Below are 24,354 nucleotides of genomic sequence, written 5' to 3'. Positions count from 1 at the left end.
AGTTCAAAATACCAGCTCCTTTTAGAAGCCTTCCCATCCTCCTCCACCTGAACCCCACACCCCATTCTCTCCCCATAATATGCCCAAAGCAACTTTTTTCTCCTTCTGTTTTCTCATGTAATTATTTCCACATGGGTCTGCCCATGTCCACAAACCCCTAGATGACAAACACTATGATTTACTCCTCTCTACTCACCCAAAGCCTGCACATATTATATTAGTAGGTGCAGTACCTACCTATTTTGTATGTCAGCATCTCCACTAGAATATCTGCTTTATAAAAGAAGGAAACTCATTGGTCCCCAGCACTTAGAACAGTGCCTAGGCCATAGCAGGCAGTTATGAAATATTTGTCAAGTGAATGAATAAATTAGTAATATAAGTTCTCTGACTTGAATAATAATAATAAGCCTTCTGCCCCTAGACTACTAGATAATGATGATGGACTTTCCAGTTAGCCAGAGGCCTGAGTCAGTGTGGGTCAACAGAATTGGGATCTTGTCTGAAGGTGGGAGGTACTTTGTCATACTAGTTCCTGCAAGAAATAGAAAACACACCCATCTAACTTGAGAGGACAAGTAAAAGATGAATGTGAGGAGCCAGCAGTTAAAAAAAAAAAAAAGTTACTTTTACTACCTTCTCTATTCAACTGGAGCAGTGGAGGGGGAAGTCTCTTTCATTCAAGATGGATCCATTTGACACTCCTCTCCCACTCATTCTGGGGGACTTTCCTCCCTCCTTCCCTTTCTTGACCCTTTCTGGGTGGCTGACATCACCAGAGCCTTGGCATTAGGGCTGTCTGATACCCTTTCCTGACTATCTGTACAAACCAGGGGAGCCTGACTGACCAGCTGTAAAAGAAACTTTATGAGTGCAGGGATTATAACTGGTCACATTACAGAAGGTAGAGAAGGAGGAGGAGGAGGAGGAGGAGGAGGAGGAGGAGAGGGAGTCATTTGTTTTTGCCTTTCTGCAAGAGCTGCCTCTTAGCTGTCAGTGAGCAGAGTAAGGGTGGACTGAGGCATGAAGGCAGGGACTGAGTGGGGCAGAGAAGCCAGAACTCCCAGCCTACTCGAGTTGCCCTATGGCCAATGGGGTTGGAGGCCAAGGAGAGTTCTGCCATGTTTTGAGCAAAAAATCATATTTGGAATGATTAAAAATAAATCTAAAAATTTTGCCTAGTAAGGACTTGCATCCAAAAAAAAAAAAAAGACAGGATCTCTGATTTAATAACCAGAGGGATGTCCACATTTCTGAGTGGAGGCCAGGGTAGGATGTGGTGTGGATGGCTCTGATTACAATCCACAGGCTCTTAAAATAAAAGGAGGGGTTTGTCCTCCTTGATCAACCTTTTCATCCTTCTACCTTTGCCTGCCCCAAATGACCTGCCAAAGCTGTGAGTGGCACCGGTCTGGTGTGGGAGTAGGCTAGAGACCCGGGCACTTCCCCAAGTCCCCAGCAGAATCCTGATTCTGCTCTCCAGTGAGCACCCAGGACTTAACCTGAGCCTGAAGGAACAAGCGGGAAAATTGGCAGAGCCAGGAGGGAAAGGGCATTTATTTCCATACATCAGGTAAACAGGGAAGAGAGAGCACAGCCCAATGAGTACAAACCAATTGCGGGAGAGAAGGGGGGACAGCAGATGGGAGAGGCACCAGGCACTGCCCTTGGGCCCCCAAGCCTGGTGGTTGGTGGGATGACCTGTAGGGTGGGGGCTGGGACTTTTGGGCCTCATGTTGTCATGTCTGGAGTGAGCGTGTGGGGGCAGGGCAACTGGAAGAAGAACAATGACTTGGGCTCAGGACACATGTGAGGACTGGTGTCTAATACACACCAGTACTGACCCAAACCCCCATCGTCAGTTTTTCTGATCACAAGCCCTCAACTCAAGGCCTTCCCTCTCAAGTTGGGCCTGTGGTGCAGGAAACTTGGACAGAATGGCAGGGAGGCAATGCTTGGATAAGCCCTGAATCGGTGTAGGTGGAATAGGTTTAGTCTTAAATAAATCATTGCACGTAACACACTGATGAGACGATGGGGGGTGGGGGCTGGAACTGCTGGATAGTACATATGCACCCCTGTCTGTGTAGGCATGCTCAACCCAAATCCAGAAACACCTGAGAGCCCCACCTCGTGCTGACTTAAGAATCTGGACCCAGCTCCACTTACTGGTCTCTCCAGCTGCACAGAGAAAGGACTGCTCTCTGAGGAGTGAAGATGGAGATGAGATTCCCCTAGTCATTCCCGCAAACCCCAGCTGCCACCACAGCCCCCTCCCACTCTTTCAGGGATGCAGCTGTGAGGGAGAGGTTGGCTATTTAAATTAAAAGGAAAAAGACAGCAGGCACTGAGAAGAGAAAGCCCTCAACCCAGGGGGCGGGGGGGAGGGGGGGTAGAGAATTGCTGTTCCTGCCCCATCCCCTGACTCTTCCCCATGGACCCAGCAACCTAGAGTGTCCCATCAGGCCATCTGTCCATTGTCCCTGAGCAGGGGGCTGAGATGGAGGTCAGCTTGCTGGCTCCATGCAGTGCCAAGCCACCTGCCACTGCCCACAGTGGCCCAAGGTAGAAGCCAAGAGTGTGGCATTCTGGAGGCAGAAGGAGCAAAAAGTTCTCTTTTCGAAAACTCCTCTCCCCCTCCCCCCCACCTCTTTCATGTGGAGACATCAGACACCCACAGCTTGGAAAGCCCCCTGACCCAACGGGGCTGGGTGTTTCCCATGCAGATCAGCAGTCAGGTGGGGGAGACCTGTGCCCCGCCGTTTCCTGGGAGAGGCGCCGTGGCAGCAGTAGCCATTGGGTGCAAGGGGTACAGACCACTCCCCTGGGCTATGCGTTGGTCTCTGTTGGTTTGGCCTCTGTGTCGCTGTCACTCAGATAGTTATGGGAGTATCGCAGCCTGGAGGTGCTGTCCAGAGGGTCGTGCTCATCATCTGACCGGTCAGGGGCAAGGGACTTCCAGTAGCTGGTAGGGCTGCAGGGAGAGAGGCACAAGGTCACTGGAAAGATGATCTTTACCTTCAACACCAAAGCCTTTGGGTCTGGGGAGGCTCCCAAGGCCCTGTCACAGCATTTCCCAAAAGCCACAGATTGAAAAGCAAATTCAATCCCTCACACTCAGAGTAGTGAGAGAAAGGAGCATATTGTCTTGATTCTGAAAACTTTTGAAACTCCCAAGAAAGCAGTGCTATAGGGTATGCGTAAGAACTGGCTACAGACTCCTGTGTTCCTCCCCAGAGAAATTCTGATTTGCTGGCTTCTGTGTGGGACTGAGGAATTTTGCTGTTTTTTTTTTCTTTATTTATTTATGATAGTCAGAGAGAGAGAGAGAGAGAGAGAGAGAGAGAGGCAAAGACACAGGTAGAGGGAGAAGCAGGCTCCATGCACCGGGAGCCTGACGTGGGATTCGATCCTGGGTCTCCAGGATCGCGCCCTGGGCCAAAGGCAGGCGCCAAACCGCTGCGCCACCCAGGGATCCCGAATTCTGCTTTTTCAATTCCTCCCCAGAAGATTCTGATGCAGGTGGTCCATGGACCATGCTGACAGGTCTCGTAGATTACAGGGCACCAGCCTGCCTAAGGTAAATTTATCCCTAAACAGAAATCCTTCCCTACTGGATACTCCCAGACCTGAACCCTTTCCCCTCAAGTTTTCCTGAGGTCTCTGAGACTTTCTGCCCTTGACCATGGCATCATCCATTCATCACAAGGAATGGAGGCTCAGGTTGTAGGGACTGGCAAGACCTCTGTTTTGGAGTAGCACAGGCATCCCTTCCTTGGCACCATAACCCAACCCTGGAGAGTTTTCATCAGGTCGCTGGGAGCCTCCAACTTCCCCTCACCAGGAGGTGAAGAAGCATTATCCCTGGAAAAAGCAGGCTCATGACATTGAGCAAGGATGGAAACCTCTTGCTCCAATCTCTTTTTTCTTTCTTTCCCAAAGCCTCAGGGCTGCCTGCCCCTGCCCCTCCCACCTCTGTTGCCTTTGCAGGTTCAAGTGCACCATAATTTCAGCACTCTTGAACAAAATGCAGCTCAGAGGCGCTCCACCCCTACCAGTGCCCTGCACTCAGAATCCCTGCCCACTCCGCTCCCAAGGACACCACTCTGCTTCCAGATCCTAGAGAGCTTCCGCCAGGATAAACAGGAGTTTGGTAACTCTTCTGCTCACAACTCTGCTTTAAGAATCTGAGCGGGGACCTTGTTTACTGGCCCCTTCGAAGTTCTTCTATCCTCAAACCAAAAGAAGAGGAAACAGGGTTCTGCAAGAAAGAATCACATTCTTAGCTTTTCCAACTGTGTCTGAAGAAAGGGTTTGGCTATTGAGTACTTCCTGTGTGCGAGACTGTCCCAGGCACTCTGGATATGTGTCTTACTCTTCAGGACAACTCTATGAAATGTCAGCGGGAAGTCGGTTCAAAGAGAGGAAACATCTCCCTCAAGGTCACACAGTCAGTAAGTAAATTTGAACTTGGACTCTTAAACCTCAAGGCCTTTTGCTGACTCCACCCTGCTGCTAGATTAGGTGACCTGAAGAGAAAAAGTGAACAAATCTGAATGCTCCTCGCTGACCGGGGTGAGAGCCCAGGGGGTTTGTAAAGATAGGTCTCTCTCTCTCTCTCTCTTTCTCTCTCTGTCTCCCTGGGGAGAAGGAAGAGCCTGATAGAATACATGTTCAATTATGCAGAATGGTTCAGGAATGGGGCAGTCTGGTTAATAGTTATCATATTTCTCATGAATGAATTACCATTTTTAAAGGAATCAGAATAGCACAAAACACATTTAATACAAACTAGACTGAACATAAATGAGTCTTTCTTTGATGGGCCAAAGGCACTTAAGGACTCTAGGGTATCTCAGGGACAAAATTATAAAGCTCAATGATGACTGTGCAACATAGAAAAAATTGGGGTTATTTTAGCTTTTGGGTTGTTTGAATTCTAAATTAGTGGGAGCCTGGTTTTATTTTCAATGTTTGGACAGAGTTTCTGGGCACCCAAGTGCAAAGTTCTGCTGTTGGGCAAGAGGACTTTGTGGAAAAACAGTAGGGTTATTTTGGGGGCAGACAGGGGGGCAAGGTGGATGCCAGGGCTGCAATCCAGATGTAAACAGGGCACCACAGGGTAGGGCTGGTCTGAGATCTTTTCCATTCTCGTGCTTCTCCTGAGTGGGGCGGCAGCCCCCACTCCCACATTCCTGTGCCTGCCAAGCAGATACCTGGATAGATGATAGCCAGGTTCTAGCACTGCTCCAGATGTGGGACAAGTGACAGAGGTGGCTGGAGAGGGGGCCAACTCCATGCTCCTCTCTGGAGCTCCAGGGAGCTACAAAATACCTTGCTCCTCGCTGGGTATGCTTCAGCCAGGCTCCTTGGTGGATTCACAGTGCCACAGCTGAAGAGCCAACAGCAGGCAGCTAGCCTCCTCCCCAGGGCAAGAGTCAGGGCTGGCAATTTGAACATTTTAACCAAATTGTTCAAAAAGCTTTCCTCCCCACAAGCCAGCCGTTTCCTGCACAATGCTGTCACAAACAATTTGGTGTATAAGCTAATTCATGCTGGGTGAGCCCAGGGTGGCAGCCCCCTCCCCTTGCCTTTGCTATGGATGAGTTCGCCTTCTGAATTCTCACCGGTCCCCGCCTTGCCAGATGGGAAGCTAAGCCACCACTCAGCCCCTGCCCCACACTTGGCAGTTTCTCTACCCACAGCCAGTTTGTGCAGAGCCCGGCCAGGTCGTCCCTTCCCTGGCCCTCCTCTTGCCGGCTCTGTATTGGCCGGCTAGCTTCTTCTGGCTCAGTGCCCACTCTCCCTGCAGTGAATCCAGTCCTCCTTGGTGGTGGTGTGTAGGGTTTCGGGACTACTCCGGTTTTCCTGGTGGACAAGAGGGACTGTGCAGGTGGCTGGGGGAAGAAGCAGGCATCACATGTTTTTGACGTTGGGCTGAAAGCACTGGGTCTGAAATACACCAGTTGCTGGGTAGCATGGGAGGGCCTGGCAAGGCCGGAGGCTCCCTCTTCAGGCAGGGGTGCAGTGCTCAGAAGGGCCTGGCCTATCAACTCACTTCCTGCACTGGGGGAGCAGGGCACTTGGCAGGGCTGCTGAGGGGAAGGCTGATGTGGTAGACACAATATTGTGACTCCTGTCTTTTCTCACTGTGGGGTTGAAAACAGCTCCCTAGTGCAACTGAGATGTTTCCGCTCTTCCCAGAGCACCCTGCAACCATCTGCCACACAGGGGAAGCAACAGAGGTGTGCTGAGCCCAAAGACTTGGTTTCAGAGCAGCTCAGGGTTTGAGGAATCCAAGATGGCCATGAGCCTGGTCTAGGTTTAAATTCCACCCTCTCCCCACCATCCCCTCACCCATTTCCAAGGAGTGCAGATAACATTCACTTCTACTTGTCCGTTTCTTAGATCATAACTGGTCCCTTTGGGTAGAACTCCACCAACTCGCTGTTACTTGCTCAGAGGCTCCAGGGCACTAGAGGCCCAAAGGCATGCAACAGGTGTGTGTTAATTCATGCACCTGGGAAGCAGTGCCCATGCTCCAGGTGGGGGGCTGCACTCTGGGGTCATACCTCCTGGGAAGCAGCAAGCTTGCTCTGGGAGGTACCATGCCGAAAACAGCTTCACATAACCAGGGTGATCCAAGTGTCACCACCCACCAGGGAAACTGGCAACAATGGGATTCCAGTGAGTCAGTCTTTGCCTTTCTTCTGAGGTGGGGGTGTGGGCATAAAGGGCCTAACTGCTAGATCTCCCTTCCCACAGAGAAGGCTGGGGGAGGCAGGAGAGCCAGGAGGGGGCTGTCACTCAAGCAGCTGGTAATTTCTATTCATTATAACTTTTTAAGATGAGCTGAGACGAGGTGACGCCCATGTGTGGGCTTCAGGTGGGAGGGATGGGGAGGGAGTCAGGCATCTCTGGGTTTGATGGAGGGTGTGGTACTGTGGGGGCTGCAGCCCTGTAAGCCTTGCACTCTGAGGCTTGAGCTCTGTGCCGGGGAGGAAGGTGGTTTTGCAGGGCAGGGAAGAGCTGAGCCAAAGGCCTCATAATAGATGATAGCCACTAACGCACCAACTCACACCCAGGAGGTCCACTAGAGCCCTCTCCCAAGACCAGCCTGTTGGGGCCATGGACAAAAAGCTCCCATATTGGTGCTGCCAGGCACACACAGCAAACATCTCACCCATGTGCTCTGCCTTGGGCCATACAGAAGAGCAGTCAAGGGTAAGTTGAATAGACTCCATTCTGATCCCAGCAACATCACTTCCCAACTATGTGACCTTGGCAAGTGACTTCGCGTCCCTGAGCCTCAGCTTTCTCTCCTAGAAGATGGAGCTAGTCAGACCTTTGTTACAGAGTTAGTATGAGGATTAGGTGAACGAAGTGTGGCAAATATCTAGGAGGGCCCCTGGCCTGTTATTAGGGACTTAATAAGTGTGACCAATCATCCTAAGCACCATCAGGTGACTGGGCTCGGAGCTCAGATGGACTACCTGGCCCCACTCTCCACGGTAGCCAGAAAGCTCTCGGAGGCCAGGCTGGCTCATCTGGATGGGTTGGACGGAGAGGCCCAAGCGGTGAGAGGTGAGGTGGGGGCACATTAGTTAGTTCACACCAAGGGGCACACTCCATGCTGCACTCCATGCCGGGTGCCACCTACTGCACTAGTCGCTCTCAGGTCGGTACAGGTACCGCATCATCAGGCTGTCCACCTCCTTCTTGCGCTTCTTCTCCTCCTTCCGAGATTGCCGGCGTGCCTGCCCGGCCTCCTCCTCTTCCACAGCTGGGCCCTTCTTCACGCTTGAGCGGCTGTGGCCTGACACGGTAGAGCCACTGGATGTTGATGAGGACTCTGACTCTGTCTCTGTTCTCTTTCTTCTCGATTTGGACTTCTTCTTGCTCTTTCGAGAGCGCCCCTTCTTCCGCCGCTTGTGCTCCGAGGAATCCTCGGAGCTGGAGCTGGAGCTGGAGCTGCTCCTCCTCCTGCTGCGGCCCTTGCGGCCGCCCTGGGCCCGGGACACGTCAGCGGCAGAGGCCGAGCGGCGGATGCTGGTGGCCTGCGCTGGGAGGTCCAGCTGGACGCTGCGGACGCTTTGGATGCTCTTGCGGTCGTCCTCCTCAGAGTCGGGCTCCAGGCTGCTCCTCTGGAACGGGACGGGTTTGTAGCTCAAGACTTCGTTGATGGCGGCCTCCAGGTCTGGGTCCAGGTAGGAGCGACGGCTGGCAGGGCGGATGCCAGAGCCTAGAGGCTCATCGGTGACAGAGGCTGAGATGCGGGGCCGCGGAGGCACCGACAGACTGCGGGCCAGTGACGGGTGGCTGTACTGGGAGTGGGCCTCGCTCAAGGCCACGCTGGCCGTGTCATCCCACGCATCCAGGCAGCTCTGGCCCAGGGACAGGTGGGAATCAGGGCTGTCCCGGCCTAGGCCTGAGGCCCGGCTCAAGGAGGGGCTGAGGGTCCTGGACACGGACAGGGTATCAAGCCGGGAGGTGCTGCGCCGGGAACTGGGGGAGCCCGAGAGCGAGAAGCTCATGGAGGAGCGGGCCCCGTCCTCACCAGAGCCCCGGGAGCCACGCCGGGTGGCCGAAGAGGCCCGGCTGGTGGGGGCAGAGACGGTGGAGGCCCGGTCAAAGTCTGAGCCCCACCTCTTCTCCAGCCCCCGGCCAGTGCGGCGGCTGGGGGCCTCGGAGAGGGTGGAGCCGCGTTCATCCAGCTCATCCCTGGGCCCCGGGCAGGTCTTCCGGGGGGGCCTCTCGGGGGAGGCCGCCCGCTCGCTCAGGGTGGTGAAGAGCGAGTCCTCGTCCCCGGTGCCCCCGATGGAGTCCTTCAGGGTGAGCCGTTTCCGGTAGCTCAGGGAGCTCAGTGCTGAGGCCGGCCTCTCCTCCACCCCCTTGCCCTCTTTCCCAGAGGTGTTGAGGGCCGTCCTAGGGGAGGGAGGTGAGGCCAGGAAGAGAGAACCAGTAGTGGTTAGAGGCAGCACAGACAGAATGAGACAGGGAGAGAGAGAGAGAGAAAGAGAGGAGCCAGCATTAAACCCAGAGAATAAAGACACAGGGGGCGGGAGGAGACAGGAGGCAAAGGGAGCACCCGGCAGCACCCTGGCAAAGTGGCAGTGAGAGCATTGGAGGAAATGAAGCAAAATAATTTGCGTCAGTGAAAATAGCTTCATGGAGAATGTCATGTAAATTAGACCATTGTTCTATTTCATCACTTTTCCCCCTCTAAAACGTTTAGTTCAATTTATTTCATTGTCAACTACCTGGAGCCTTGTGCCATGCCATGGTGAACGGCAGTGGGGCGGGGAAGGCGGCATTATCTGCGGTAACAAAACGTTGTTTGGCTGAATAAATTAAGCCAATTAGAGGGGGCGGCTGGGTGCTTATGGTGTGGGGGCTGGACTTGGGAAGGGGCCTCAGGGGAGTTGGAGGAGGAGGGGGGATTACTTTGTTCTTCCAGCCTGCCAGCAGCCTCTGGGAGGGGGTGGGGAAGCAGGGATGGGGTGGAGGGAATCAGGATGGCTCTGAGTTGGGGAGAAGCTGGGAGGCTGCGGAGCCAGCAGGAGGCACTGGAGCAGAGGACAGAGGATCTCCCTCCCTGCTGCCACGCTGGCTGGGGAAGTGCAGGATGGGGAATGTGGAGCTGGATTTCAGGGGTAGGGTCTGCATGATGGGAAGACTGACCTGGCTGGACAAGAGAGGAATGAGTTCCTCCAGTGGATGGGTGCAAGCAGAAAGCGTGGGGTTGCGGGGAGGGTGAGGGGACGTGGTGAAAAGATCAGAGGAAGGAGAGAATGGGCAGAGAAAGAGGAATGTAGCTGTGTCAGGGGAGTCAGGGGGAACCAGTGCCTTTTCTGCTGCTATTCCCCTTAAGATTTCAGAGGTCCAGAACCGGCCCAAGCCAGCCCTGTCCAGGGTTGTGGGATCCAGAGTCTCCTTATGCCCCATTCCAGCCTTGATTCCAGTGCTCAAACTTGCAAGTGGTTCAACCAACATTTGTTGATGCATAAGCGGGGATGAATTCAAACCTACAGTAAACCAAAGCCCCAAGCCTGGTAGGAAAACATTTCCTGGGAAGAACAAGGGTGCCACAGACCCTAAGAAGACACTGAGACTCCTGTGCTCATTCCACATGTCAGGCAACAGATGCTGGGAGCATGAAGCCTGGTCTTTTTGGGATCAAGGCCCTACTCCATTATTCCTGGTGCATGAGGTGGCTTTTCTTCCCAGCTCAAGGCCACATGCTCACCTGGAACTCTTTAAGCTGCCATCATCGGAAGCTGCCTTGGAAGGCCCCTTGTTTTTGGACAACCATGACTTGACTCCGTCGACGCGGTCCTCCAGCTCTGAGTCCACATCTGAGTCCCCCTCGCTGTGGGATGAGGAGCAGAAAGGTAGGCAAGGCAGGGGAGGAAGAGATCACCCACTGCCCAGCAGGGAACGCAGAAGTGGTGGCAGGTTTGCCTTGGGTGGGTGTGGGGGTAGGATGCGGGGTGGCATGCACATCAGTGAGTCAGGGAGAACAAGAGAGGTTAGATGGGGCACACAGTTCACAAAGACCCGGCCCCACTCAGCAGGCCACACTGTACAATAGCCACCCCCAGGGCCCTGAGGAACACGGAGGCGCCTCCTATTCTATTTCCTGGGACAGGCTGGCTGTTCGGTCAAACAGAACCAATGAGGATGACAGGGAAACCATCCATTGATGAGTTATGGCTAAATGGCCGTCGGTTAAAAAGAGGAGTCCAAGGCCCTACAGTTATTCCCTGAGGTTGACTCCATCTCGTCTGCCCACTCCCAGAAATGGGGCCACAGCAGTGGCCATTTCCCACACTTTTGCTGCGAGAGCTAGACTGCCAGCCACAGGTTGGAGAAGGGCATCGTTATGCCTTCAGGTCAGCTTGGACTGGAGGCTCATCAGCCAATGGTGGCGCTAACCTGAGCATGACAGACCAGATCCCAGATCCACCCTGATACTTCCCTAAGAAACAGAGGAGGATGAGGACAGGGCATCAGCACTTCCTGAGGTGGTGGCAACAACTCTGGGATTCAAACTGGGCCCTGGAGATCCACTTGAGCCCAGAAAGTCCCAGACGACGCGATGGCTCCGTCTCTCCAAGTCTCCTCTTCCCTCCCTCAGGCAGCTGCCAGCTCTTGCTCCCAGTTGCACATCTGGTCTGGCCAAGCCAGCCTGAGCCCTCTCTACTTGCAGAAAAGCCCAAAGGAGTCAGATTCTGAGGCTGGAGTCATGGTGACTCCTTTACAAAGCAGTGAGGGCTTAAAGAGGGCTTCTGAATGAGAATGCTTTTAGAATTCTGCAAAATGTCTGCTCCCACATTCCCCTGCTATGGACATGCTAGGATTTCTCCTTGATACAAATCTCCTTTCATCTGTGTCAACAGGAGCAGCCCCATTCCTGAATTATGTTCTTGAATAAATAGCCGCACAGGCATGCGCGTGTGTGTGCATGCATGCATGTGTGTGTGTACACACATGCGCACACACACAGAGGAAACCACCAGACACTGTACTGAGGACTGTAGGGAGCATGACCTGTTGGGAAGGGAACAAAGCCCATATTTTATGGGTTTCCATCAAATACAGAATTAGAACAAAGACAAGGCTAGCTGATGCCCGGGGTAAACAGGAGTTTAGCAGACAGCCCAAAACCACTAATGCAAGCCCTGTGCCTGTCCAAGCCTGGCAGATTTACTATGGTACACAGGCCCCATGGAACGCCAATACCACCTGATTTATACACTCGTGCAAAAAACCTCCTTCTCTAGCTTCAGAGCCTGTAATTTATCACCACCGTTCATAACCATATTGATTGCCTTTAGAAAGGAGGTGCTGTATGCATCACAAAATCTATGTCTACATGTTAAAAGTGTTTCTGTATAAATCTCCCTTAATACTGCACTGTTTACTGCTTTCATTAAGGTTATGGCAATAACAACTGTATCTCTAAGTAAATCGAAACATTATTTTTCTGCCCACCTTAGCACACTTACGCGCTCGCTCGCTCAATAACTTGGACCTGAACCCAGCTGCTGAGGATGGAGCCACGGCCACCTCTGGCATCAGCAGGACTGTGGTGAGGACCGCATGCCCCAGCACACCTGTGTGAGTGCACGCGCATGTGTGTGTGCACACATGCATGTGCGCACATGCCCTTGCCTTGCAGTGGTCTAGAATATGATCTTAAATGTGCATTTTATCAGCCCTCGGAGCTCTCTACAGCCCAAGGATGGCAGGGCTAGAACGCGCAGGGGACACATAGTAGCGTACCCAGAATACGAATTTTCCTCCTTACATTCAGGGCAGCGAATGGGTTGAGAAGCTGGCCTCCCTGCCCTCGCCTTCCTTTTAGTTTCAAGCCTATAGATGATGTTTAGGTTCTTTTCCTTAAATAATCAGGCCCGTAAACAAACTCCAGGGGCAGGCAGGCTCAGGGGGCAGTTGAAATTTTAAATGGTCGGAATTAAACCTCGAGTCAAATACAATTTATGTCCAGGCTCATGTGCTATTAGTTAACTGGGAGCCGAATCGCAGGGGAACAAACAAACGGAGACAGAATGGCGGGGGATATTAATTGTGTGTGACAACCGGGCTCCAGCGGCCCTCTATCACTGTTACACACTATTACATTTATCATTAGCTCTCACGGAGTCCTCTGCGCTGCCGCCAGCCCATCCTGGCCAGGGGAGGAGGCCTGCCAGGCGAGAGAGAGCAGGAGAGGAAATCCAATGCCACACTAAAAAAACAACCTCCAAACAAACAGTCCTGGCGAACCTAACGGAGGATCACTCTGATCTGCCTGAAGGCCTGTGCATCTGCACCCGCCGTCCAGCTCCCGCCCAGAAAGAAGTAACCGAAGAGCGGGTGGATTTCCTGGGCTCGCTGCCACCTGACAAGACAGCACCAGCACGAACACCCGGGGCCCCCCCTCTGCCCAAAGTGCCCACAGGGAGTAAATACATCTGGCTGTGTTCCCTTCCCGGGCCACTGCCGGGCAGCCTGTGACTAGCTGGCTGGATGCCTTCTCCAAACAAGGAACTGCAGGGTGGCAGTTCCTCACCTCGCACCTTTGTCTGCCATGAGAAGGTGGGGGTCCTTTCAAAACGAAACGTACCTGCTTCTTTCTGGCAGCTCGGGCTCCAAAGGAGCCCTACAGTATGGACAACTCCAACCCAATCAGACTTTTCCCCCTAGAGAAAGAGGCCTGCAGAGGCAGCTCCTCTGGCTTTGTGAGGGAGGACAGGGCTGGCTCTCAGGAGGGCAGACTGTGGTGCTCCAGACTGAGGCTGAGCTCTTTTTTCTGCTGGAGGGCTGCTCTTCCCCCTGGTCCTGCCCACCCAGGGCGTGAAGGGCCAGCAGCCTGAGCCTCCCTGGGGGAGCATGCCTCGCTGCCCGCCCTCTACCTCTGAGGCAGGGCCCAGCCCCTCGCCTGGCCTCCCCTCAGGACAGAGTCAGCAGTGTTAGCATGAGACCAGCTGGGAGGAGGTGTGAGAGGCTGTGTCCATGTGCAGCATGCGGCAAGGGCCCTGGGGGGGGTGGGGAGCCAGAGTTAGGGGTGGTTAGACACCATGGGGAGAGGCAGAGAGCGCATGCGCTCCAGTCCTCACGGTTTATTCTTTCTTTTCTGATACTTTGTCACCATGTCCTGCAAACTGGAAACAGAAAGAAAATGGTAGGCAAGGGGGCCAGAAAGAAGGGGGGCAAACCAAAGAGGATGACCTCTCAGCTCAGGACCCCTTTTTCTTCAGCAAGAGATGGCTCTGATTGGCTGAGGCCAGCGGCAGTGGGGCCAAGTGACAGTGCTGTCCTCAGAGGGAGGTCTGGTTGCCCTGGGGCACCTTTTTCCTGCCCCAAAGGCGCAGGCACCCTGTGTGGGCCAGGACCCAGCCTGCAGGATGGGGCACCCGCGCTCACACAGGAAGGGGGCAGGTCTACAGGGCCTTGGGAGCTTCTCCAGGGCCCGACCCTCAGCCCCCTAGAGCCGATGGTCTACCTGCCTTGGGACTTCTTCCTCAGCCTGAGACTACAAATCTCTCTCTCCCTTTCCTGAACCATTCCCTGAGTGGGTTTTATGAGAGAAAATCTCTGGCACGGTAACAAGGCACCACAGGCCTTAAATCTCTGCCTTCCCCAGAGTGGGGCAGGCACCATCGGAAATGCAGCTAAACAGGAGAAATAACTCACTGTGAACAGGCAGAGCTGGAGAGGCAGGTTCCTGGGAGGCCCGGGGGAGGGAGGACAGGGAGGAAGAGGGCAGGCCCTAAGTTTTGTGTGTGACAGGACAGGGTCTGGTCTGTGCTGGGGTCTGGTGGTGAGGGAAAGGTGGGCTGCTGGCTCAGTGGCAGGGGGACAGAGGTCACAGTTGTTCTACCTCGTGGCCTGCTCCAGAGGTGGTCAGAAGGCCTCGGTGTGGCCACTGTGGCCACAGAGGCTGCCTCACCTGGTGATGAGGTCCTCATTCTCATCGCTCTCCATTTCATCCTCGATGGCAGCCTGCAGGTCCCCAATGCGCTTGAATGCCAGTTTAAGATCGGCCTGTAGGCTCTGGTTAGCAGCCTCCAGGCTTTCCAGATCCATCTCCTAGGAGGCAGAGTGGGCAGTCCAGTTCACAGGAGGGCTAGTCTCTCACCCAGATGCTCTAGAAAAATCCCGCTTCACGTCTCTCCCAGCCAGGCAGGAGCTCCATGGAGGCTACTGCAAGCCTGGGCTCATCCTTGGGTACCACCCTTGGCCCTCTGGCCTGCCTTTGGGACTTCCTGGACTGCCTCCTTGACATGTTCCTCTTCCTTCCAATGATCTAAACTCTGGTTTCTTGGTGGCCCACCCCCCACCAGCCCAGGGGGTAGGTGTGTGCATAGCAGCGACTCAGCCAGCCGCCTGCTTGGGGCCCTGGGGGTCAGGGTGCATTACCAGTTCATGCTTCTTGCGGCTTGCCTCAGCCTCCTTCCTGGCAAGCTCGCCCATCTCCTCCTTGGTGTCCCGAAGCTGCCGCTGTAGCCTCTTGTTCTGCTCCTTCTCCCGGTTCTCAGCTGCAGTGCGCTGATCCCGCTCCTCCGTCAGCTTCTCCATGTTTTCCTTGAGCCGGCTGGCCAGGCTCTGTGCAAGGAGGCAGGGAGGTGGGGGAAGAGAAGCCCATCAGCTAGGCCCAGACAGGGGTGTGGCTCTGACTCTGAGCTCTAGAGTCAGGAGGCGTGGGGTCCAACTTTGGCACCACCACTCACTGGTAGGTGGGCAAGAACTAGAGCCCTCTGAAGAGGCGTCCTTTGCCTTTCTATAAAATGGAAGAGTAACACCTACTCCCTCAGGGTCTATTAAAGATTGAATAAGGTCATGTACACGAAGGCAATTTGATGATGAAAGGTGCTATTGTCATCATCATCATTACCACCACCACTACCAAGGTTGGAGGAGTGCTCTGGCTACAGCTTGGGCCTACCCATACTGACACCACATGTGGCACCTCCATGGTCAGCAGGGCTTCCCTCAGAGACCCTGAACCCAGCAGCCCCAGAAGCTAGATCCTGTGCTCAGAGGTAAATGGTTCATTGAGCATTTCTGGATCAGGAGGCTAAACAGTCATCAGATTATTTTTTTTTTAAATTTTTATTTATTTATGATAGTCACACAGAGAGAGAGAGGCAGAGAGAGAAGCAGGCTCCATGCACCAGGAGCCCGACGTGGGATTTGATCCCGGGTCTCCAGGATCGCGCCCTGGGCCAAAGGCAGGCGCCAAACCACTGTGCCACCCAGGGATCCCCAGTCATCAGATTATAAGCACAAAGCCATCCCTCTAAGCCTGATGAATTTCTCTTCTTCTGGAAACTTGAACAAATTTTCTCCTAGCAGGCCAGAGGATGCTGGGCAAGAAATGACCGGGAGTTTTGGGACAGAGTGTGACGGAAAGACCTGCTTCTGGTTTGACCTCTAACTGGCCACGGGGTCTCCACTTCTTGGCCTCCCAACCTCTGTGTCTCTAAAATAACAGCACGAGGCTATCCGATCTCTAAGGGCCATTTGTGTTGAACATTCTATGCATCTAAATGACAAATACTGCCTTTCTGAGCAGAAGGGATACAGAGACAGGGCTGAGGAAAGGGATTGAGGCCCAGAAGAAAAAGAGACCTGTGCACTGATCTGCCCTGGGGCCACCAGCTCAATGGCTTCTTCTGCCCCTTGACAGCTGAGTAACTTAGGCAACCTCCTTAACCCTGCCCACGTGCAACAATGGGATCAAAATATTACCAACCGTTATGGGGTTGTGGTGGGCAGAACAGGAACATTACTAAGTCTCCCCTAACTCTCCCCGGCTCTCCTGAGGACTGGCACCTTGTCCTGGGGGGGGGTTTAGCCATATTCTCTTCCTAGGCCATGGGGACTAATGCCCTCTCGATGCCCACTGCCAGCCCCACGGTCACCTGTTCCCATCCCTACTCGGGTCCCTGCTTTGTGGCTTCAGGGGCTGCTGGGGAGGCAGTGGGGATGCTCCCCAGTTCATGCACCTGTGAACACAGTTCTCACGGAGAATGGCCAGTGCTTAGACACGTGTAAAAGCTCGAGTGGGAGGAGGAGAACTTAAAAATAGGACGAGAGGGGTGTTCACCCTGAGACAGTTCTGTCTGCTTCTTTCTTCCTACCTGCTCCACGGGAGAGGGCAGGGCTGCGCACACTGGCTTTGGGAAGCCAAAGGGAGTAGGCTGCATGCACTTGGAGTATGGAGGTTATGGGTGGAAGGGAGAATGAGAGAGAGCAGAAGGGGGGGAGCAGGAGAAGGAAAGAAGAAGGAGTGGCGGGAGAGCAGGGATGGCATGGGGAGAAAGAGAGAGGCTGGGAGCAGCTGAGGAGGAGAAATGCAAAGGGACAGGGAAGAAGGGAGCAGACATGGAGACAGCAAAGAGAGAGGAGGCAAAGCAGTGACAGGAGGGGCGGGAAGAACTGAGGAAAAAAAGGCAATAAAGAAGGGAAGGGAGAGAGTCAGCGAGCGAGCAGTGAGATGAGAGAACAGACTTCAGCCCTCACAGAAGTGGCGCCATCCGCTGCATATTTATGACCCTGCCAGAGAGCGAGTGAGGGGACCGGCGGGGGGAGCCCATGGTGGAGGAAAATATGAAGACAAAAAGCTAAGCTGCTCTGGTCCCTTGGCAGAAAGCAAGCACGGAAACAGAATGTAAAGCAGGCAGGCTCCACGGTGCCCAGAGAGCAGGCGGGGCGGGCGGGGGCGGGGGAGGCACCCGCCCCCGTCAGCTGGCCTGGCAGCTTGGCAGGGGCCTCCGAGGAGTGGCCAGGGCCTGCCCGGTGCTGCTGAGCATGCGCAGCTCCAGCTGCCAGGGCAGCTCTGCCCTGCTCTCGGCTGCGGACCAGGACAAGTGTGTGCCCACCTCCAGCCTCTTCACTTGGGTCCTTTCGAACTCCAGGCGGGTCTCCAGCTCCCGGATCTTAGCTTCCTGCCTGCTCACCAGGGACTTGTCCACCATGGACTGCTCCAGGAACTCCACTTGGCTCTGGAGGGCTTGGAGCTGGGGGCCAGGAAAAGAAAGAACTGAGCCCAGGAGGGAGGGGGCAGATGACCGGAAGGCTGAGGGAGCAGGGATGCACAGGGGAGGTGGAAGGATGGGGCCCTGAGCCAGAGGCATTCCCCACCTGTGCTCTGATGCTGGCACAGATTTTGCCCTTTGTAGAGAAAGGTAAAAGCCAAGGACCAGAGAGGGAATAGAAATGTGAAATGAGGCAGCTGAAGCCAAAATGTCTACTATGGTGATATGGCTCAAAGCCTAGGCCTTCACAGCTTTGATGCTGCTCTGGATTACTAATGACTGAGGGGAGCGCCTACTATCCCATGAGCTTGGGGGTTCATTCCCACATACAGTGGCCCCGCACCCTCTTTCTACCACGAAGACCCTGGTCCCCACCTTCTCCTGCAGCTCTTGCTTCTCCTTATTGGCTTCTTCTAGCTGAGCCTGGAGATCATTCATCTGCGCTAAGTCCCGCGAGGCCTGGGGAAGGAGTGAGCGCTGCAGCAGGATCCACCACGAACACAAACCCCAGCCAGCCACACTGCACACCGAGTGCTGTGCCGGGGCACGGAGGCTTGCCACTCCCAAAAGAAGTGGCGTGTGGGGGCCTGTGAGGAGGACCACAGGGACAGCGGGGTGTGGAGGAGCACCTGAGCCACAGCTGCCTTGTGCTTCTTCATCAGCTCATTCATGTCCTCCTGATCCTCTTCCAGCCGGCTTTGGATCTCATTCTTCTCACGCTGAAGACGGCTCAGCTGCTCCTCCAGCTGGACGGAGGCAAGACAGAGCAAAGGGCATCAGGCCTCAAGCGCCTGATGGCACGAGGTGGCAAATCTGAACCTCCCCACGCCACCTCCAATGGGAAGGGGGTGATGTCGGAGCCAGGCCCAGCCACTAGAGTGGCGTCCAGACCAGAGGCGCACAGGGAGCTGAGGGAAAGCTGTCTTTGCAGCATAGGCAGACCCTGGGCTAAATGACAGCTGCTTCCTGGCAGCTCTCTGAAGGCTAATGAGAAGGCAGAAAAGGTCTACCCAGAACAGAGCAGCCCGGGTGGCTCAGCGGTTTAGCGCTGCCTTCCGCCAGGGCGTGAACCTGGAGACCCAGGATCGAGTCCCGTGTCAGGCTCCCTGCATGGAGCCTGCTTCTGCCTCTGCCTGTGTCTCTACCTCTCTCTCTCTGTGTCTCTCATGAATAAATGAATAAAATATTAAGAAAAAAAAAAAAGGTCTACCCAGAACAAATGACCTATCATCCTGGCACCAGCAACCTAGGCCCAACCTGCATGCACTCTGCCCCCTTTAGGCCTTGGGGAAGGACCCCTCGAATGTGCAAGGCTCTCTTGGCTTGGATTCTCATCTCCCACAGGACAGCCTGCTCTCTGGCCACTGGGCCCCCCAGTCAGTTCTCTCCTGGGGGGAGGGGAGGAGACCGCCAACAGCAGCTTCAGGAAATGAATGAATCTATTAGCCTGTAATTCCAAACCAAAATGACTGTGTTGGCTCCTTCTCGGCCCCATCCATCTTGTTACCGGGCTGTGGGGAGCTGGGGAAGCCTCCGCCAAGAAATTTATTAACTCGGATTTAAATAAAATGGTAATTTTATAACAGCCTTTTTTAACACAATTAAAGAATTTGAGTTACTCACCTGAAAACTGCTGAGGAGCACAAATGTCACAGGGATAAATCAGGCCTGTGAGATTGGCATCTCTTCACAGACAGGTGACCGGCTGGGGGGGCCACAGAGCCCGGAGCCAAGCCCAGCCTCACTCCTCACCCCCACCCCCCACCCCCCCTTCCCCTGCCCAAGGAGGTACTGGTGTCTGCATACCAGTAATGAATTCTGGGCCAATGGATGGGCTGTGGGAGAGGTAGGGAATTAAAAGGGAAGCATTAAATAAAAGGTCTAATTAGCTGCCGCTTGGGCTTGTCAGTGGGCTGGCCAGGGGAAGGGGAGGGAACTGGAGCCATCCCATTCTCTTATCGGTGCTTCGGCTAATCTCTAGGCACCTGTTTACATCCCTCAGCCATATTAGCTGCCTTTATTTATGGTGTCGGGGCCTGTGGCCAAGCTCCCACAGGCAGGTGGTTAAATAGGGAGCCAGGCTCTTGCTGGCTCCCTCTTCCACCTTGCCCCCCATCCTATGCTTCTGCTCTGGGTGGGGAGAGGCCAAGGAGGGGTGGCCTGCTCTCTCTGCCAAAAGCCCTGGCCTGAAGGGAGTGGACCAGGGAAGGGCCCATATCTGGGGGGATGGGAGCTACAGTCATGGCTCTATCCTCCCTCGGCACTATCCTCCCTTGGCCCACCAAGCCCCGACCTGCACAACCCAGCTCCTCACCGCTGTCTTGGCTTTGGCAATGTCATCAATCTGCAGGTGCAGGTCTTCCATCTCCACCTCCATTGCTTTCCGTGCTTTCACGGCTGCTGCACAGGTGAACTCTGACTCCTCCAGCTGGGCACAGAGCCACCCCCACCCCAGGGAGGGGTGTCAGCCAGTCCCTGGGGGTGGGAGGGCCAGACAGGGGGCTCACAGGGGAGAGGGAGCCCAGGCGCTCTGGTCACTTCAGACCCCGGGGGCTGTGGCCTGCTGTGATGTATGCAGGCATCTCCTGTGGCAGGGTTGGCAGATGCAGGGACCCAGCCCCACCATCCTGGGGCTTGGCATTCAGGCTGTACGGCATGCACAGATCCTAGGAATCTGCTGGCTATGAGTGGCTTCTCCCCCTCCCCCGTTACCTTCCTTCTCAAGGACTCCAGAATCCCTGAGAGGAGGAGGCAGGAAGAGAAAGCACTGAAAAAATAAGCTTTGTTGCCCCTTGGAGCTGATGACTTCCTCTCTGGAAAGATACCTGGTTCTTCAGCTGGGCGATCTCCCTCTTGCTGGGTGCATTGTTCTTCAGGTGATCCAGCATGATCTGGGCGTCTGCCAGCAGGGCCTTGGTACGCTTCAGGTCTTTCCGGAGCCGCTTCTCAGACTCCAGGTCCCGCTGGCTCACCTGGATGGACAGCAGAAGGTGGGGCTCTGGGCTCTACTGCACAGCCTCTTCCTATCTTCCCCAAGCCTGTGGCTCACCCTTGCCCTCATCCTCAGGGTCCCCTGACAAGCAACAACAGAGGAAGTGCCGGGGTCATCATGCCAGCCAGTGAGAAAAGCCTGGTGTGCCATGTGTGGTGACACCCCCCATTCTACATGTGAGGATGGTGGGCTCTACAGAGCCTGCCCCCCACCCCCAGACCCCACTCATGGGCCCAGCTTTGCATTGCTGAGATTCCCCTCTCAAAGGCCGAATGGCATGGGCTGTGGGCCAGGCCCCATAGGCCAGGCCCCACCAGCAGGCTCTGCTCACCTGTTCGCTCAGCGTGGTAAGTTTGCTTTCCAGTTCCCGCTTCTCTCGCAGCACCTTCTGCTTATCCTCGTACTCCTCCTCAAGCTGCACTTCCATTTGTTTCAACTGGAGTGCCGTGGGAATAGAGGCCCATCAGTCCCTTCAATGCCTGGTACCAGCTGGTCCCCTTTCCTGGGGGATCCCATCCCCCCACCCGCCACCACCACCCTGGGCAAACTGGGGGCAGGCTGAGCCTGGGTGACCCAGAGGGGTCAGACTGAATTAAAAGTTCTCAGGGTTTCAAAGCAGCCTGGGAGGGAGAGCAGGTATTGTAGGCCATGCACAGCAGCCCCAAGCAAGACCTAGAGCTTCGTGGGAGAATGGGCAGGCCCCGCTGGGCTGGCCCAGCTGACTGCACAGAAAGCAGGGAGTATTCATTCCTCAGAGGACTGAGCTTTCTCTAGAGTCCCTGAAAGCACACATCCCAGTCAATGGCAGGAGCTTGAGCAGAGGTTGTTGGTCCAGAATGGCAATGGATGGATGGATGGATCATGTAGCTAAGGTAGGGCAACAGAAAAGCCCTTACTTTAAAGCTGTGATGAGGGAACCAGGGTTTGTACTGGACATGCTAAGTGTCCACTGTCCTACCTTCTTCTTTTTTTTTTTTTTAAATTTTATTTATTTATGATAGTCACACACACAGAGAGAGAAAGGCAGAGACATAGGCAGAGGGAGAAGCAGGCTCCATGCACCGGGAGCCCGACGTGGGATTTGATCCTGGGTCTCCAGGATCGTGCCCTGGGCCAAAGGCAAGCGCTAAACCGCTGCGCCACCCAGGGATCCCAGCCCTACCTTCTTCTGACATGACTGCCGAGCCTCCTCCACCTCCTCATCCCGACTTTCCACCTCCTTGGAATGGGTCTGCCTCATCCTCTCCATCTCCATCTCTAGACGTAGCTTGGCCTGGAGGTGGTTGGGAGTATGGACTGGGTTCCTTTCTCAGCGGCACCCTGACCCCTGCCCACTGGACCCTGATGGCCAGTTCTCCCTAGGCTCAGGAGCAGAGAAGAGCTCTGCCTTGCTTGTGGCAGCCAGCTCCTCCAGAGAAGCCAAATTCCCTCACTAGATGTCTGACACAGGCCCAGAGAAGGCTGCCAGACATGGGGACAGTTCTGCAGACTTTCCATTTGCCCTTTAGGCTCTAGCTCTCTGAATTGACATGGTGGCTCAGTTGCAGGCTCGGTAGGCTCGTGGCCTTCTGGCTGCCACGCGTCCCGAGCCCCTCACCACTAGAGCTCAATCGAGGTTTGTTTTTGTGGAAGCTGCCTGAAAGCTTAATTATTTTCAAACTGGGGCTGGCACAGATCAGGTGCTCATTCAACACGACTGCATGTGGGAACGTGCCCTTCTCTGGCTACCCCCGGGTTAGCTGTGGGGACAGTGGTGCCCTCCCTTGGCCAGACCCTGTGGCACCTGCTCCAGCATCTGAATGGTCCCCGCCTGCTCATCCAGCTCCTCTTCCTGATCCTTCACTTTGGCCTCCAGGTCTCGAAGCTGTTTCTTGACCTTGGCTAGAGAGGCCTCATCCTTAGACTCTTGGGAAGAAATGTCTTGGAGCTCAGCCTCCAGCGAGACAACCTTCTGGGTGAATCCGGCAATGTCCATGTCTTTTTCCTGGAGTAAAAGAAAAGATGTTGGTCCCATGTTGGTTTGGGACCAGCTGTTGCCCGTGAGGAGGATGGGGCACGGGTGGTGGGTGGCTCACGCACTTCCAGTTGCTGCTTCAGGCTGAAGGCCTCAGCAAGGAGCGTGTCCTTCTCCCGCTGCAGCTTCTCCCGCTGCAGCTTCTCCCGTTGGGCCTCCTCATGCGCCTGTGAGAGCTCGCTGTCAAACCTATGAGGGAGCCAGGACCACCAAGGTGACTCCGTCAGGGGAGGGAAGAGTCTGGGTTTCCAGCACCCAGAGGCTGCCAGAAAGCAGGGCCATGGACAGGGACAGGACGCAAGCAGAGGGGGACTCACACAGCCCAGAAGTGAGGAATAGCCCAGAAGTGGGGGATATCCAGGATCCCAGGCCATTGAGGCCCTGCTGGCAACCTGGTCTAGGATGGGGGGGGAGCATCTCACTGAGTGGGTCTAAGGAACCCTTATACCAGGTGAGCCTAGGAGGGACCTGCAGACTGCTTTCAGGGAACAGGTAGACAGGCTCTCCTCAGTTTTTTCATTTCAAAAGATCAAAGAATGTAGGACCAGGGTGAGGGCAGAGAGGGCACTGGAATATGCAGAAATGGATGTCCTGCCTCATCTAACTCACTTTCCACAGTTCAATTTGGCAACTCCAGATAAGCAGCTGGCTCCAGCCCCCACCTCTGGGTGCCAGTCCCTGGGCAGGCCCATGTGCCCCAGCAATACCCGTGTCACCACCAGGACCCCTTCCCGCCACCCCTTCAACCAGGCCAGAAGCCAGCAGTCCCACTATGCCCAGCTGGCAGTGCGCATCGGCAGGTGCATGGTCCACAGCCATGGTCGGGGCCTCTTCCTTGGCTCCTCTACCTCCCAGCCTATTTCCCTGGCCCAGTGACTCTAAATAAGGAGCAAATTGCTGAAATGCCTCTTAACATCTTTTCTGAATAACTAATAAGGTTCATGTTGGAAAATTGGAAGGCTCCCCCCAACCCAATCCCACATCAAAAAAAAGGGAAGGAAACTCTGGGCAGCAGAAATGAAACCCAATAAGGCATTGCCCAGCAGGGAATGTAGTGAGATGGTAACTAGGCCAGGCTGGCACTGCCATGGGTGGGGGGGCTTGAGAGAGGGGTCCCACTAAGGGTGCCCCCCTCTACGTGAAAGGGAGGATGGGGGTAAAGACAAGAAGTAGGGTGGTGGAGAGGCATAGCCGTCTCCCCTCACCTTCTTCAAGTGGCACCCAGCTGGCAGGACAGCAGAGTACCAAGGAGGCCCAGGGTCACCGGAAGGACTCAGCTCTGCCCTGCTCACCCTCAGGGGTGGGGCTGTCCCTTCATGAAGGCACCTGGGACCTCTGCTGAGAAGCCCTCCCCTGCAGAGAGGAACCAGGAGCTCTTCCCACTCCCTGGGGCACCCTGCTGTTCCCAGGGTGTGTGGGTTCCCCGGTGTTGCTAATAAAGGCAGCCCATTCCCATCCCCAGCCAGGGAAATTAATTTAGATTGGATCTGATCCTGTGAGGGCTGCTTCCCCCTCGCCCCCCCTCCCCCGTGTCATTACCATAATGAGATGGAAGTGGCACAGTAGTTCAACAACATTAGTCAGGAGAGTGTGTTTGTGTGGCTGAGGCAAGCAAGATATGGGGGCAGGGGGCAAGGGGCAGGGGCACAGGTGCTTTCTGCATAGGGCTTGGTTGAAGCTCATCCTCACTGGGCCCAGGCAGGGGTGATGGGCACACACTGTGGGGAGCATGTCCAAGAGCAGAGGCATGAGCAGGCCTTCGGAGGGGGTGTGGCCAGAGTGCTCCTCAGAGGTCAGGGGTG

At 54.9% G+C, this 24,354-nt stretch overlaps 1 protein-coding gene and 1 long non-coding RNA gene across 31 annotated transcripts in view; one reads left to right on the top strand and one right to left on the bottom strand.

Annotated features, from left to right (window-relative positions):
- Nucleotides 1–1,539: 1,539 nt before the first annotated feature.
- MYO18A (myosin XVIIIA) overlaps nucleotides 1,540–24,354 on the bottom strand; it is a 98,374-nt gene continuing 75,559 nt past the window's right edge. For 24 of the 28 annotated variants that reach the window (XM_072779232.1, XM_072779235.1, XM_072779236.1 and 21 more), the window contains 15 exons: nucleotides 22,618–22,741; nucleotides 22,322–22,522; nucleotides 21,701–21,811; nucleotides 20,870–20,974; nucleotides 20,372–20,518; nucleotides 19,861–19,974; nucleotides 18,176–18,292; nucleotides 17,922–18,005; nucleotides 17,391–17,528; nucleotides 14,926–15,111; nucleotides 14,456–14,595; nucleotides 13,623–13,667; nucleotides 10,247–10,369; nucleotides 7,661–8,925; nucleotides 1,540–2,974 (listed from right to left, as the gene is read on the bottom strand). In XM_072779232.1, the coding sequence (XP_072635333.1) occupies nucleotides 7,665–8,925; nucleotides 10,247–10,369; nucleotides 13,623–13,667; nucleotides 14,456–14,595; nucleotides 14,926–15,111; nucleotides 17,391–17,528; nucleotides 17,922–18,005; nucleotides 18,176–18,292; nucleotides 19,861–19,974; nucleotides 20,372–20,518; nucleotides 20,870–20,974; nucleotides 21,701–21,811; nucleotides 22,322–22,522; nucleotides 22,618–22,741 (2,896 nt within the window). In that variant the 3' untranslated portion in view covers nucleotides 1,540–2,974; nucleotides 7,661–7,664. The remainder of the gene's footprint in view (nucleotides 2,975–7,660; nucleotides 8,926–10,246; nucleotides 10,370–13,622; nucleotides 13,668–14,455; nucleotides 14,596–14,925; nucleotides 15,112–17,390; nucleotides 17,529–17,921; nucleotides 18,006–18,175; nucleotides 18,293–19,860; nucleotides 19,975–20,371; nucleotides 20,519–20,869; nucleotides 20,975–21,700; nucleotides 21,812–22,321; nucleotides 22,523–22,617; nucleotides 22,742–24,354) is intronic. The other 4 variants (XM_072779257.1, XM_072779260.1, XM_072779259.1 and 1 more) reach the window with 2 other exon arrangements.
- LOC140606202 (uncharacterized) lies at nucleotides 2,727–18,749 on the top strand. Of its 3 annotated transcripts, XR_012008587.1 has the most exons (5): nucleotides 2,727–4,454; nucleotides 7,910–8,207; nucleotides 10,228–10,391; nucleotides 12,000–12,091; nucleotides 12,656–18,749. It is a non-coding gene; the product is annotated as an uncharacterized lncRNA (long non-coding RNA). The 3 variants fall into 3 exon arrangements; XR_012008585.1 differs by having other exon boundaries at nucleotides 12,000–18,749; XR_012008586.1 differs by lacking the exon at nucleotides 7,910–8,207 and having other exon boundaries at nucleotides 12,000–18,749.

This window comes from Canis lupus, chromosome 16 (assembly GCF_048164855.1).
Source record: "Canis lupus baileyi chromosome 16, mCanLup2.hap1, whole genome shotgun sequence".
NCBI lineage: Eukaryota > Metazoa > Chordata > Mammalia > Carnivora > Canidae > Canis > Canis lupus.
The sequence above is the reverse complement of the archived record's forward strand: the minus strand, read 5'-3'. Positions and strand labels throughout refer to the sequence as shown.